The 14,777-nt window shown below is 40.0% G+C and overlaps 1 protein-coding gene across 1 annotated transcript; it reads right to left on the bottom strand.

The window, feature by feature from the left end:
* Window positions 1-960: 960 nt before the first annotated feature.
* LOC116046497 (cytochrome P450 2F2-like) lies at window positions 961-13,436 on the bottom strand. The gene is made up of 11 exons (XM_031294844.2): window positions 13,217-13,436; window positions 12,510-12,672; window positions 11,338-11,490; window positions 10,964-11,124; window positions 6,741-6,809; window positions 6,524-6,628; window positions 5,835-5,973; window positions 4,669-4,754; window positions 4,217-4,318; window positions 1,726-1,867; window positions 961-1,596 (listed from the first exon to the last, which is right to left on the bottom strand). Exons 1-11 carry the CDS (start codon window positions 13,376-13,378, stop codon window positions 1,409-1,411), a joined length of 1,470 nt encoding a protein of 489 aa, XP_031150704.1. The 5' UTR covers window positions 13,379-13,436; the 3' UTR covers window positions 961-1,408.
* Window positions 13,437-14,777: the final 1,341 nt, after the last annotated feature.

Below are 14,777 nucleotides of genomic sequence, written 5' to 3'. Positions count from 1 at the left end.
TAAATTGTTAATTGTTATTGTAAATTGTAACTTAAAATCTGCTTTAAAAATAAACATGTGTTTTGGAATATAGTGTTCAGCTTCGGCAGCATGACCTATGTGCTAAAATATACAATGACGAAGCCTAGTGACAAGTCCATAGCATGTCATGTCATGGCTGTAAAAATCAAATGGCGTCTGTACTTCTTTGATAGGTGCAAACTTGCACGCAAGGAGAGGGTCATGCCTGTTTTTCAAATCGTTTTGGAGGGTTATAAGAAAATTATTATTGACGAGGGGAGGGTCATGTCTTTTTAGGTTCGAGGCCACAAAACTCCTCTGGTGGCCCCTTAATTAAATAACGAACAGTCCCTAAGTACTTTGTTCTTTTTGCCTAATAAAATCCACAAGCTCAACTCTCGCCTATCTGCTCTCTGCTTTTGGGTCCACCATTCCCTGCAACATACGTAACACAAAGTCCTTTTTTACATCCATGGTTTTGATTGAGAGAACTCCAACAGCAGAAAATGACACATTGTACGTTCAAATGAATTTTCTGATCTGACTAAGATGTTGTCTGCCCCCCCCCCTCCACTTCTTCATTGTCCCCCAAACACCATAACAACCAGTGCTATCAAATTTTGAAGATTATGTAAACATCATATATCAGCGTCTTTAATGAATCATTGTGCCATTTATAGTAAAACAGGTTTTTTGATACCACTTTTAGTTTTTGAGCTGAGAGTTTTCATTACCACTGTAACAGAGGTGGGATTTTATGGTTATTTTTTAAGAACATTACCAACTCTTTCATGCTTCAGTGAGACCTCTGTCACAGTCACTCCATAATTCAACTGTACTGTATTTTTTTATTATATTTTACTTCTTGCCTTTTGGTTCTGTAATGTACAGTCTATCAACCAAAACAGAGACACAATGGGGAGACTAAGACGATTTGGTTAATATTGCTATTTATTTTTGTAAATCATAAATGCATATCATTAAAATGCTATTGCAATAAATGTTGCACATCAGACTAAAAAGATGAAGAATTGGCCAGAATGTCCTCCATCATATCAATCCCATATAAATCAATTACATATCAAGGCATGCTATGTGAATACATAGGTAGGCTAAGTGGTAAGTATACATATCAAAGCATGTCATGGAATCAAAAAGTTCTCCAAAATAAACAGCAAAATACTAATAATCAAAAGTAAGTCTATATCTACTTAATGGAACACACAGTACATTAAAAGCACATTATAGCCTGTAACCTAAACAGATATAATGTAGATATGACGCCTGGCATAATTCACTATGTGTGTTGTTAGGTGTCATAGCTAGCATTTAGATAGTGACTGCTGTGAATAGGGCAGCTGAAAACTAAGGAAAAAGCAAATGCCAGTCTGTGTGTCTGCAGACAGCCTCACTGTGTTGCCCTGAGTTGGATCTTCATCCGATAAGGTTTGGGAGTCAGCGTGACCCCATAGACTGGAGTGTAGTCTGGCTCTCCTGCATCCTCAGGCCAGATGAACTTAAACTTCCTCAGCAGGGTCACCATGATGAGGAAGAGCTCCATACGAGCCAGACCCTCTCCGAGACACATACGAGGACCTGGGACATAAAAAAAAAAAGACCTCCAAGTCATCCACAACAGTTTGACTAAACCCACCCTGCCTGTGCTTGCCACTGCAGCTGTGATACAACGAGCTCCTTAGCGGTGTTTATTTTTTAAATTTATACCTGCAGAGAAAGGCATGAAGGCCTCTGGTTTAACAAACTCTCCCTGGTCATTGAGGAAGTTTTCAGGGTTGAATTCATTGGGGAATTTCCATTGTCCCTCCTCATTCAGCACTGAGGTCAGGTTAGGGATGATCAGTGTGCCCTGAGGAGAAAATGAAGCAAATGAGCAAAGGGCAGAAAACGCTCACACAATACAGCATGTAAGAAGTGGCGTTTTTTGGCATGGGCGAACCGGGCAGGCGGCCGGGGCGGCATTTTTTCATGACACATGGGGGGTGGCAAGAGCACAAAAATCCTCTGCTCCGCGAAGCAGTTTTCTATTATCTATCATTTGACTGTGTGGGGAATTGGCAGACTGGCGCCCCCTGAGCCCCCACGAGCAAAAGATAAAGGTATGCAACTGTTTTCTCTCTCTCTGTATAATTATTGCGGTATCCATTTCATGAATGAAGGGCTAATGTTAATTGGTGGGTAACTCTTTCGTTTGTTAGCCTTTTTGCTATGTTGCTTGCTATGCTTATACAACAATAATTCGGTTTTAACTCAACAAACACGAGATTTGTAATTTCACCACAATATTGTGCTTTGCAACAAAACTGTTACAAGTTCAGTTATTATTTATTTCCATCATTTGGGTTAACGTTAGGTCCTGTCATTAACCAACGGAATTTTCAAATCTGTAGGTAGTTTTAAAGACGAACATTTGCTATTTGCTACTACTCTATTTCGTGACAAAGTATAGTTTAACAGTCATAACTAAAAGTGTGCCATGCATAGAATTTGAAGCAGTAAGGAGCTAATGGTTCCTCCCTAAAAGTTAGATTAATATAGCATGTAATGACAGACATTTAGCGTAAGGGCATGTTTATTTAACCCTACCATTATGGTTGGGGTCAATTTGACCCCAGACTGTTTTAGCTGTATAAAACAGAGCCTGCAGGTGGGTTTTTTTGTGTGTGTGGGTGTGTGTGTTTGTGTGGAGGGGGTATGCCTAGGCTACAACACAACTTGACAACTGCAATTTAATGTAATTTTAAAGCAGCCATATTATGCTCATTTTCAGGTTCATAATTGCATTTTAAGGTTGTACCAGAATAGGTTTACATGGTTTAATTTTCAAAAAACACCATATTTTTGTTGTACTGCAGTGCTCTCTCTCACTGCTGCAGATCCTCTTTTCACCTGGTCTCTGTTTTAGCTACAGAGTGAGACCTCTTTTCTTCTTCTGTACTATCTTTGATTGCACTGCACATGCTCAGTAGCTCAGATGTAGATCATGTCAGCTAGCTAGCTCCATAGACAGTAAAAGAAAGGCTGTTTCTACAACTTTGGTCAGTTACTAGGCAGGATTAGCTGGGAGACTTCTAAATGAGGGTGCACATGTAAGTAGTTCTTTTGTAGATTATGGTGAACTTGTGTGTGTTGTAGCAGTGCTTTGCTATTGAGAATGAGGTAGCATGCTAGCGTTAGCATGCTAACGTTAGCATGCTAACGCTACGAGCTAATGGTTGCGGTTAGCCTGCTCGTTTCGGCTTGTGACGTCACAAGCCGTGCCAATTTTGAACAGCTCACCCAGAGACTGAAGGCAGGACACATTCAGAAACTGTATCTCACTCTAAACAGCATGGATGGATTTTTTTCAAAGTTTGTATATGTGTGGAAGCACCAGAGACACAACATAACACCCCAAATCCCAGAAAAAGTGATTTTTTCATAATATGGGCACTTTAATATATCTGATAATTTCTGAGTAGGCTTTTGTGTTATGTTCCACTTCTATGTGCTTTGAGTAATGTGCCAATATGCTGTCTGATAGAAATGCCTTGAGCTGAACCCCCACTTTTTTTTTTTGGGCGGGGGGGGCGCTCAAAGGGGGTCTCGCCCTGGGTGTAATTCAATGTAGAACCGCCACTGTGTGTGAGCTATTTAAATTAGCTTGATTCATGTCTAAACATGATTTGCTTTAATCGTTGCATATACTTTGTCCATAGCAAACCCCGCCAATCGTTGCCGAAACATCACAGTAAGATAGTAAATGCAGTAAACATATTCTTTATTCTTTCTCTTCAAAGTCATTCCCTAAAAAGAACCAAGCAGGCCTGCTTTATTGCACAATTTAAAATTTCGTCAAAACCAGCCATTTTGAACATGTAACATTGGCTTCCTAGCTCAGAGGTTGTTCTTGTTATTTCCCGTAGCAAAGGGATTTTGACACACAGATAGCAGTAGGGGATGGGCTTATCCTGGTAATGTACTTCCGTTGATTCTAACTAGAAAATCTGTAACCAACATTAAAAGACACTAAAAAATGTTCTTACAATAACTCAAATCAAATGAGAATTAAAATTAGCAGAAAAGTCATGTTTAACTTTGTTCCCTACAGAGGTTACCATACCTTGCCTCCACAATAAGGTACCGTGCTGATACAGTACAGTGAGGTTTCTTTCCACAACACTTCACTATAGTGTTCACTATACCAGTTGATTCTTACCCTGGGAATGGAATATCCCATGAGCTCTGTGTCTTTAGTTGTACAGTGAGGGACGCTGAGTGGAACAGTGTTGGCTATCCTCTGCACTTCATGGATCACAGCCTGGATGAAGAGAGATTTAAACAACATGTTCTTATGCTTTTTTGTGATTTTATGGGGCAGAAGAAAAACAATGCAGGCTCCCAGAAGCTCAGCCACAAAACAGTAGACCAATAAACTTGCAATATGGGAACCTGCCAGCAATGTGCTGACAACCAGGCAAAAAAGGTCATGATCAATGTGGTTCAAAAGCAGTGATTCTAATTGATCTACCCTAAGGACCCCACCTAAACAGATTATCTCACCAGATTTATTGTTAGCAGAGTTTGTATCAAGCTCTAACAATTAAACTCAGACCCAAGTGTACACATACAATAAAAATAAAATTAAGTGAAATGTGTATGATTATTTACCTGCATGTAAGGCATGTTGTGTCTGTCATCAAAACTGGCCTGATCCTTCCCTTCCAACACCTCGTCTATCTCCTGCTGACAACGCTCTGACAGATACAGCAGAGAGATAACAATAATTAGCAATATAATTTAACTAACATAAATTGGCACACTTCTATTGCACTGTTACCTTCCAAAACGGACCCTAAATTAAAATATAGCCATTAAAATACCCCATCATCAATTCAACAATGAATATCACAAACTAAGCAAACTTACTCTGGGAAATATTAAGATATATACAGACACTACTCTGACTCACAGGATGTACACTGTTGCACCGTCTCTGCATCCGGGGCTTAGCACCACCAAAGACTATTGTGATTGGTTTAAAGAAATACAAACAAGTCTGGATGTTTTTTCCCCTATACCAGAATGTTAACTTGTGCAGACAGACGGGTTTGTAAATTGGGTAGTTTGCTTCTCACAAACTGGCTGTTACTCCAGTGGTGCTTGCTTAGCTGCTCCATTGCAGGGTAAATCACTTGAGGAAGTTCACAGTGCCTTGACGCTCGATCAGCAAGAGCTTTGGGGTTAGTTTAAGAATGCCTTCCACAAGCACAGTTCGGAGCACCTCCTCTGTGACTGTTTGTGTACAGACTTGACCAAACCCGATCTGAGAACAATCCTGGAGGGGTTCCTCAGTGGGCAGTAAATCTCAGCGCCATGAGAAATGAATCCACGTTGATGTTTGTCAGGACATCTAGGTGCACAATACTTGCATAGGCACCTAAAACAATTCCCTATCTTTTCATTGTGTCTGCCAATTCTGATGAAGGCCTAGAGGGTCTTCAGCATCCCAACCAGGGTTCAAACTTTGAGAGCAAATCTCTTAAAGGCCTTGACTTTACCTCTGTGGATATCAGAAGCATACATTACTGTAGCTATCTTCTTAAGTGCAAGCTGGTGAAACTGGCCAAATGTATCGGTCAAGGCAGCCATGGTGTCTGTATAGGGGGTTGGAGAGACAACCACTACACAGGCGTCTTCCAGCTTAAGATGGTCTACTAATAATGGTATTTGAATAACTCGAAAAATGCCTTTTCTGAATACATATTTTAAATAGAAAGACAATGGTAAAACTATGGAGCCGGTGGCAGAAAAGCAATTTACATGTGCATGCATACCTTGTATGTGTGGGTAGTTCATAAGGTAGAGGAAACCAGTAAGCAGGGTGTTGGAGGTAGTGTCTGTCCCAGCTACGTGAAGATCTAGAGCGTACATAATCAGTTGCTCTTCTGAAAAGGAAGAACCATCATCTCCTCTCTAAAAAAAGGAGAATGGTTGTTTTAATACAAAGAAACATTAAATGCAATTATGCATTACTGATGCACACAAAACCCACCCACTATGGGGCATGAAAACTACACAGACTGTGCACACGTGGGCTAAAGATACATGCAGAACATGCATACATTTGGTTGTAAGCTGATATCTTTTGACACGGCACACACACACACGCAAACACACACAAACACACTAGTCTATACCCTCGCGTTCCACTTCTAGGATTGCTCCGGTGCTGCAGGAAATTCTGCCCGATGCATGTATTTCCTTCTGCTTTCTTTGTGTTGGAATTTTAAATTCTGTGGATTTATGAGGACTATTGTTGACTGCTCCTCAGATCTCTGCAGGGTAAATTAAGATCGGTCCAATCTGAGTTTTCTCTCGCACAACTATTTTGCAGCGGCTCTGTGCGGAGTTTAGCACCGCCCATGACGATTCTGATTCCTCGAATGCTGTGTGGAGTAGCCAGACTCTCCTTCAGCGCGCTTTGGAGGAGGGTCTGGCAAAGCGAGACTACAAACACACAGACCTTATTCAGTTCATCCAGATAGCAGTCAACAAAGTCTCGTGGTTCTCCATGGACTCTGGTCTTCTTGTGCTCGTTCATCAAACCAATCACAAGATTCTGACAAGTCTGAAAAGAATTCAAGTCAACATTAATTACATGTTTTTCTTCTCACTGATAAATGCCATGTTTAATTCTCAACCCAAGATATTTATTATATTTTTGTATATTTTTAACATACCTCAATATTCTTGAAGACCTTAGTGAAGGGCAGCGGCAAGCCATGAATAATGGGAAAAGAGTCATACAGCTGTAAAAGAAGATAAATCATTTGTTTATTTCAATCCAAACTGTAGCCTGTTTAAAATATTGACGCTAGTCTCCTTGACATCAGCCATAGGTTTCTAAAGAGCCAAGATGAAGCTCAAAGTGTGTGGGTCCTGGTGACTGTGACCATTGTTGTTTTAGCAGTGCCTAACTCCAACTTATCCAAAAACAGGGAAAGAGGTGGAGCGTCGATGGAGCTGAGACTGGGCAAATGAAGCCTATTTACTTAACTTTCGTAACAAACATTATGAGAAGCCGCCTAGGCCAGAGTTGAATACTTCACTTGCACATCCATATATACTGTTACTAAACACTTGCACATACATATATACTTCACTTCCACATACATATATACTGGTACTAACCACTTGCACACATACATGCATACTTCAGTTGAACATACATATATATTATACTTGCACATACATATATACTTCACTTGCACATAGATGGATACTTCACTTTCTCATAAATATATACTTTGCGTGCACATACATATATACTTCACTTCCACATACATATATACTTGTATTAACCACTTGCACACATACATGCATACTTCAGTTGTGCATGCATGGATACTTCACTTGCGCATACATGCATAACGTGTGAGTTTGTATGTATGTGTGCATGAGTATGAACATACAGTAGTGAGTGCAAGTGAAGAATATATGTATGCACAATAGAAGTACCCATGTACAGTATGTGCAAGTGAAGTATGTGCAAATGAAGAATGCATGTATACGCAAGTGAAGTATGTACATGTAAGTGTATATAAATATAAGTATATATGTATGTGCAAATGAAGTATATAGTATGTATGTGCAAGTGAAGTATATATATGTATGCGAGAGTGAAGTATTTATGTATGCGCAAGTGAAGTATGTATGTATGCGCAAGTGAAGTATATATGTATGTGCAAGTAAAGTATTCAATTTTGGCCTAGGCGGCTTCTCATAGTATTGCCATCTTTCCTCAAGCCTAAATACACCTGCTGCAATCACAGAGTATGAATGAACAGATGGATGGACGGACAATCCACAGTTAGGATTCAGATGCAAAGTTTATTCTGACCTCGTATTCGTGCTGAATAGTAGGGCAGTGCAGGATGTAACGCACACTCAAATCTTTCAACTTGAGTGAGACATGTCTAATGCTGTGTTGCGAAAGCCTATCAGTTTTTAAAGTAGGCCTATTATATACTGTTTTCAGATACATACTTGTATTTTGTGATTTTACTAGAACATGTTTACATGCTTTAATGTTCAAAAAACACTTTTTTTCTTATACTGCCCATGGCTGCTGCTCCTCTTTAATGTGCTATGAAACCGTTTTATAGCTCGCTGTGACTGCTTTTTTCAACTCAGCAATGACTTATACAGTTTGGATGTGAAATTTCTAACAGTGAAAGGGCCCACCTGAAAGAAGAAGAGGACTCTGGGCGCTGTATACAGACTCCGATTTTTTTAATTTGCACATTGCGTAAGCCTATATCATAGGTATGATTCAGGCAAGGTATTTAAACGTGCCAGAGAGAAAGCGTATTTGGGATTTGAATATCCCAGTCTGTCAGTGCTGTTGGTGTTTTCCAAAACACACCATCAGACTTAGAGAGGTTACACACCAACAAGACGGCCGACCGTCGGCAGAAAAGGCAGTCGGACTGATCAGTTGGGTCCCCGAGGTCCAAAAAAATGCCTCAAAACACACTGAGGCGATGCCGACTTCAGCGTACGCTCTGCGTGTGCGCGAAACGTAATACGTCTCCATAGCAGCAGGCGGCGCTACTCTGTATTGTTTCCCAGAAAATGAAAACCGGCAGCTGATAGGACGAAAGCGTTACGTGGGTCTTTTTTCTCCGGAAATTCAAAGACAGACTGTCATGGCGGCTTGTTCAGCATACAATCTCATATTGTACTAAAATAGTTCACCGAAACGTGTTTCTGAAAACATTTTAAGCGGCCATGCAGTTGCTGAATCTGTCTTCATTTTAGATCGACAAAGGTCAGTTTAAAAGATTTCCTTCAGATTTTGAGGGGCTCATCCGCTCGCCATTTCCGGGTGAGTCCCGACTGCCCTGTCTCCAACTGAACATGTCAGGTCGGACCAAATGAAGGCCGACAGCTCCTCCGACGGACAACGGCACGGAACACAACGAACAGACTCGAGTCACTGACCTCGCCAGACTGTCCGACGGCCGATAATCGGCTCTGTGTGTCAGCGCCTTTAAAGAATAGATGGCATGGTTTGAAGCGGAGGACACACCTAATTAATGAGCTTCATTACCACCAACTCTCTGAAGACGGCAATCATTTCCCTGTAACTGTGTGTGGCTATTAGTGCTAATCTTTGTGAGTTGAACTGTTTTTGCAATGAGGCTCATTTGCATAGAAAGGGGCTAATTTTGCGCCAAAATTACCTAGGGTGCATGTTAAACTTTGCAGGTGCTTTGGGAATTACACTGTGGCTTTTTGTTTTATTTGAGCAGGTTTAGCTGTAAAAGAGTATGGAATGCCGTTTTATTCAATATTAAATAAATGAATAAATACATAAATACATGAATAAATAAATATTCCTTTGAAATACATCATGACATAAATAAATGAGGCAATAAATACATAATTAAATAAATGTAAATATTCATGTAAAATATAAAGTAAAAGGTTTTACTTTTAATTATTTCATGTTACTTTTATTTCATAAGTCCACATTTATTTATTTCAAGAGACTTTTATTTATAAATCCACATTTATTTATTTCTGTGGACTTTTATTTCCTAATGCCACATTTATTTATTTCCCTCTCTATTTATTTACAGTTCTTATATGCAAATCACGGGGCGTGGTTATCTCTAACATTCAGAACAGAGCCGTGTGCACCATGACCGAAGCAGCGGTGCTCTGTACCCAGCACACAATCACCTATTCTGGGGGTAACTGAACCTTTTATAAATTTTATATAACATTGTGTTTACATGTGTGTCAACGCAGCGAGTCGGGTATGGCTGCAGCCTGGAGACCTCAGTCTCATGCCTCCTAGCTGGTGCTGTCCCTGAGCTTTGACTTTTCAAAATAAAAGCTTGCGTCTGGTCTGCTATGTTTTCGTACTTTGGTGTTTTGGATGTTTTTGAACTAAACAGTACGGCAATCATGCTAATGAATACAATTATTTTTTCAGCAGATTTTTTTAGTTACAACACGATGGAGCAAGCAAAGCAGTTTTGTGTTTATATGTGCGGGCAGGATTTATTCAGTTTGGGAAATCCCACGAATCTCTACAAAGTTTCAAAGCTATAGCTCAAATTTTCTGGCTGACTAAACAGGGAGGGACTAGAAATCCTGTGCAGCCATACACTCTTGACTGCAGCGGGCAGCTGTGCAAGAAGGAAACGAGATGAATGAGGACAGACACGTACGCGTAAATAGCCGGTGTGGTGCTCCGTCAGGTCAGCAGTAGTTGGTGGTTCAGTTACCGCCGAATAGGTGACTGGGCTTGGGTACAGAGCCCCACGAGCTGCCGGTCGTGGTGCTCCGTCAGTTGAGCGGTAGTTGGTGGTCTAGTTACCCCCAGAATAGGTGACACCGCTTCTGGGGGCAGCAGCACCGCTGCTGCCGTCGTGGTGCACACGGCTCTGTTCTGAATGTTAGATATAGCCACGCCCCCTGATTTGCATATAAGAACAGGAAATAGAGAGGGAAATAAATAAATGTGGCATTAGGAAATAAAAGTCAACGTAAATAAATAAATGTGGATTTATGAAATAAAAGTCAATGTAAATAAATAAATGTGGATTTATGAAATAAAAGTCGACTGAAATAAATAAACATGGAATTATGAAATAAAAGTACCATGAAATAATTAAAAGTAAAACCTTTTAATATATTTATTTAACTAATTGATTCATTTTTATATGAATGTTTACATTTATTTAATTATTTATGTATTTATTGCCTCATTTATTTATTTCATGATGTATTTCAAAGGCATATTTATTTATTTATTCATGTATTTATTCATTTATTTAATATAGAATAAAACGGCATTCCATAAAAGAGTGCAATCCTTTTGGGAATTTAAACGTTATACTTGTTAATATTTCTGAGCCAGGGTTGAAGGCAGAAACATGCTTTCACTCACCACAGTCCATGGTCCATTAATTATTTTGGTAATCTCAGTAAAGCATTGAACAATCACTTTGATGAACTCATCATCATACTCGTAGCGTGTACCAAACAGAACCTGGCAGATGATGTTGGAGGCCGCATTATGAAACATAACTTGAGGATTCAAGGTATTGCCTGTAAAAGACGATGTTGACATAAAGTATGACACAGCATTGTGCAAGAACACAAAATAACATTAAACATAGCACAATGCAAAATACATTCACATTAATGAAAATTCATAATCAAAATCCACCTTGTAATATTATCAGTGATATTAGAGTATTTGCGCTGCTCAGAAAACCCTCCCATCCGTATTAGAATTGTGTGGACCCTCAGATGACATACCAATACTCTTTTCCAGTGTATCAACAGTGTATTGTATCTCTGTCCGAATCCTCTCCTCCATGGAATGTTTCCCCAGACCTAAGTTCCTCAAGGTCGCCAGAGCAAAGCGACGATGGTCCCTCCAACTAGAGCCATAATCTGCCAAAACCACTCCTACAACAGGTGTAGTGACATAGTGAGTATACAGTATAAGCATGGTTGCACTTGATGACCAGTGATTGTCAGTCATTAATTATACTAGTAACAATAATAATAATACATTTTATTTATGGGTGCCCTTCTTGATATTCAACACACCTTACATCAGGGGCGGGGCTAGAAGGGGGGCATGAGGTGGCACCGGACCCCCCTGAAATATGATTGGCCTCCCCTGGTGCCCCCACCCACCCCCATACCATGGATCCAGCACAGGAATCGTTTTTTTTTTTTTTTTTTAAAGTGGTAGACTGAGCCTTTAGAAAATGTGTATTGTATTCGGATGTACAATTTGTTTGAAATGAAAACAAGTGAAATTAATAATGATTGTGATGTTTTATTTAGTATAATTACATTGTGTTGTTCTATCCTATCCAATAATCGTTATAGCTATAAGAAGATTTTTTCATGCTGTAATCTGATAAAAGGCAGTAAACTCATCTAAAAGTCAGTGTAGGTCTGGCAATGCGAGACTATATTGCTTGTGAACTTCCGGCGAAGTGATGAACCGATGTTCAGTTCTTCCCTATACAGTTCACAGTTCCCTATAAACTGAACATTTTTGCTCCCTACAGTTTGGAATCTTAGTTAACATGGCTGAATACCCTGTGCAGTCACTTAGCAGGGAACCACTAGGCAATCGGTACGTATTTTTTGCTTTTCTTAGAGTAGTGAAGAGAAGCCTTCTACAAAGATAAACTAGGCAACATGTGACCTGTAAATTCTGTTTCTCCCTTTTCACCATTTCCCAGCATTTCATTTAGTGTGATACAGTAATGATGGCAATAAAAACTTAAACTGCACAACCATATGTTGTAGCAAGATATATAAGAATCATGGTACTTGACCTATCCCTAAATACAGTAGACGCATATAAAGAGATATTTCTGACATACAGTATGCACTATATGTTTTTTTTAAATTAGTTAAGTTTAATAAAACATTCTATGCCCTACGACATATCGTGTCTGTTCTACCTTTCCTTTGGGTGGCGTCATTGACAAACATGTCTTGGGGTCGTCCAGCAAAATCAGTGGCCTTGGTCACCATAGCCTCCTTCATCGCCTTCATCCCATTGATGATTACAGCTGGTCTGGTACCGAGGAACAGACTGTAGACATTTCCATAAGACTTCCTCAGCTGGAAAGTGCAAGATAACATGTCAGTGTTAAAATGCATATATATCATATAACTTCAGATGGATATTACTCTTTGAAAGGGCAATTTACTAAAAAACACAAAAAACATATTTGCCCACTAAGCTCAATCTTTTATCATCTGACAATGCAATTTAAATACAAGTAAATGAGAACACATGGATTGAGATACAGTTGCACAACTTTCCACACACAGATTTCTAATAATGTTGCTACAATAATGACCCCATGCCTGTACCACTGTTTAGCTATAGTCCAAGTGCACAAGCAGTCAACTCTGTACAGACAACCTGTTGTGAGTAACCTTTACACTTAAAAGCATACTGTATTGTGCAAAGATTTAAGCAGTGTGTTCCAGCAAATGTTGAAACTATTACTATTAGGAAAACCCAGTGGCCACAAGTGTAAGTATTACACCATTGTAGACACAATTTAGGTAGCTACTATAGTTTAGTAGTAATTACATCAATGCCATAACAATTTCAGGCATTGGAAGAGCAAACATTAATTTCAATGTTTTTTCTTACCCTCTCAAAGTCCTTCAGGGGGTTCTCTAGGCTCAGGTGCAAAATGTTCCCTAGTATCGGCAGGATAGGGGGTCCTGGGGGAAAGTTCTTGGGCCTCCGGGATTTGAGTAGAAGGACGAGGAAGACAAGGCAGAGCAATATCAGGAAGATTGAGGCAAACATGTTAATGGACTGGACTGAACTGAAGAGGCAAGCTAATTGACTTGCTTTCAAAGTGTATCTCAGCTTAGTCCTGCCCCTTCTAGTTGTGGACTTTGCTCCCCAATATTAATACAGGGGAGCAAAGTAAATAAGCAAAGGTGAATAGTAACATCAAGCAAACATCAAAGAATTAGTGGCTATAAAGCCCAACTCCTCACGTCGCCTGTGTCTTGGCCAAAAGGTGGCACTTGAACACACAGCAAAGACTACAGCAGAGTAGCATGTATGTTCTGCGTCTGCGTAGGAGGAAATTACTCGCCATGCCAGCAGGTGGTGGTAATCTATTCGTCATTTAAAAAGGCAAATGGGACATATCAACTGCTTTACTCCCCACTATGAGGACAGCAGATATACTGGGAAATGGCTAACCAGATTGTCCATCTCCTGGGCTGTAAATTGTTCTCTTGGCAAAGAAGTCTCCCTGCGGTGGGGGAAGTGGATGGACCTTGCAGCCCACTGCAGATACTTTTAAATCTTGCTAGCATTTCAACCTTACCATAGCTAGAAGTGCCCGCGGCTTTATGTCGTGAAGCACCTATTAAAAATTTGATTTAACAATAACGATACTTGTTCAAACGGCACAACAACAAAAGTTAGCCAACAGACTGAAGCTGCTAAAAAATTAGCAATGTAGCATGAATAGGCTTTTGCTGAATTCCTAAACTCATCTAGAACTGAGCAAGTCTGTTACAGTGTTCTCAGATTACAGGAATTTCACTTTACAATACGGCGTTATAGTGCCAAATGTCTAGAGCTCAGTGAAACATATTCACGAGCAAATAATATTAATTAACACGCGCAGACACAGCTGCGAGCGAGGAAAAAACAGCAGCCGAGCTAGGAACAAACAAAAAACAGCTGCGAGTGCACAAAACAACCACTGGGGGGCATACGCGCTCTCGAAAGTGAGTTCTGTTCCTGTGCTTTTATTCTGCTCGCTCGGAATGGTGTTTTGCTCGCTCGCGTTAGTCCATGGATGTATTAAGAGAATGATATCGTTAGTCGACCTCCAATTTTGACAGGTTGTGGGAGGGAACAAAAGCTTGCCCTCTTGTGATTGGTCATTTCCCACACGGAAGCCCAGGAAGGATGGACCTTGGTCTTGATCATAGAAAGCCAAGGAAAAAGAGGCCTAGACGAAAACAAGAGGAGGACGGTTTATGAGGTAAGTAGCTGTTGGCTAAAGCCAAAGCTAAAGTTGGTCATATGTGCGGAAAAAACACTATCTTGTGTCAATTCGCATCAAAGTGTATATTTAGGAGATATGTTAGTGCAGGTGACAGCAACGTTATGTTTTTAGCATGTTAACGTGTATTGTTATGTTAACGTTAGTCAGCAGTCAATAACATTAGTTAAGATT

This window comes from Sander lucioperca, chromosome 7, assembly GCF_008315115.2.
Source record: "Sander lucioperca isolate FBNREF2018 chromosome 7, SLUC_FBN_1.2, whole genome shotgun sequence".
NCBI lineage: Eukaryota > Metazoa > Chordata > Actinopteri > Perciformes > Percidae > Sander > Sander lucioperca.
This window is presented reverse-complemented; position numbering and strand designations above follow the sequence as displayed.

What these genes read in the sequence shown, in the direction of transcription:
- LOC116046497 (XM_031294844.2), bottom strand. Translation starts at nt 13,378, where the DNA reads ATGTTTGCCTCAATCTTCCTGATATTGCTCTGCCTTGTCTTCCTCGTC. An exon ending in TGACGCCACCCAAAGGAAAG is followed by an intron (nt 11,491 to 12,509) that starts GTAGAACAGACA and finishes CACCTGTTGTAG; the next exon opens with GAGTGGTTTTGGCAGATTAT. An exon ending in TGGGATATTCCATTCCCAGG is followed by an intron (nt 1,868 to 4,216) that starts GTAAGAATCAAC and finishes TTTTCTCCTCAG; the next exon opens with GGCACACTGATCATCCCTAA.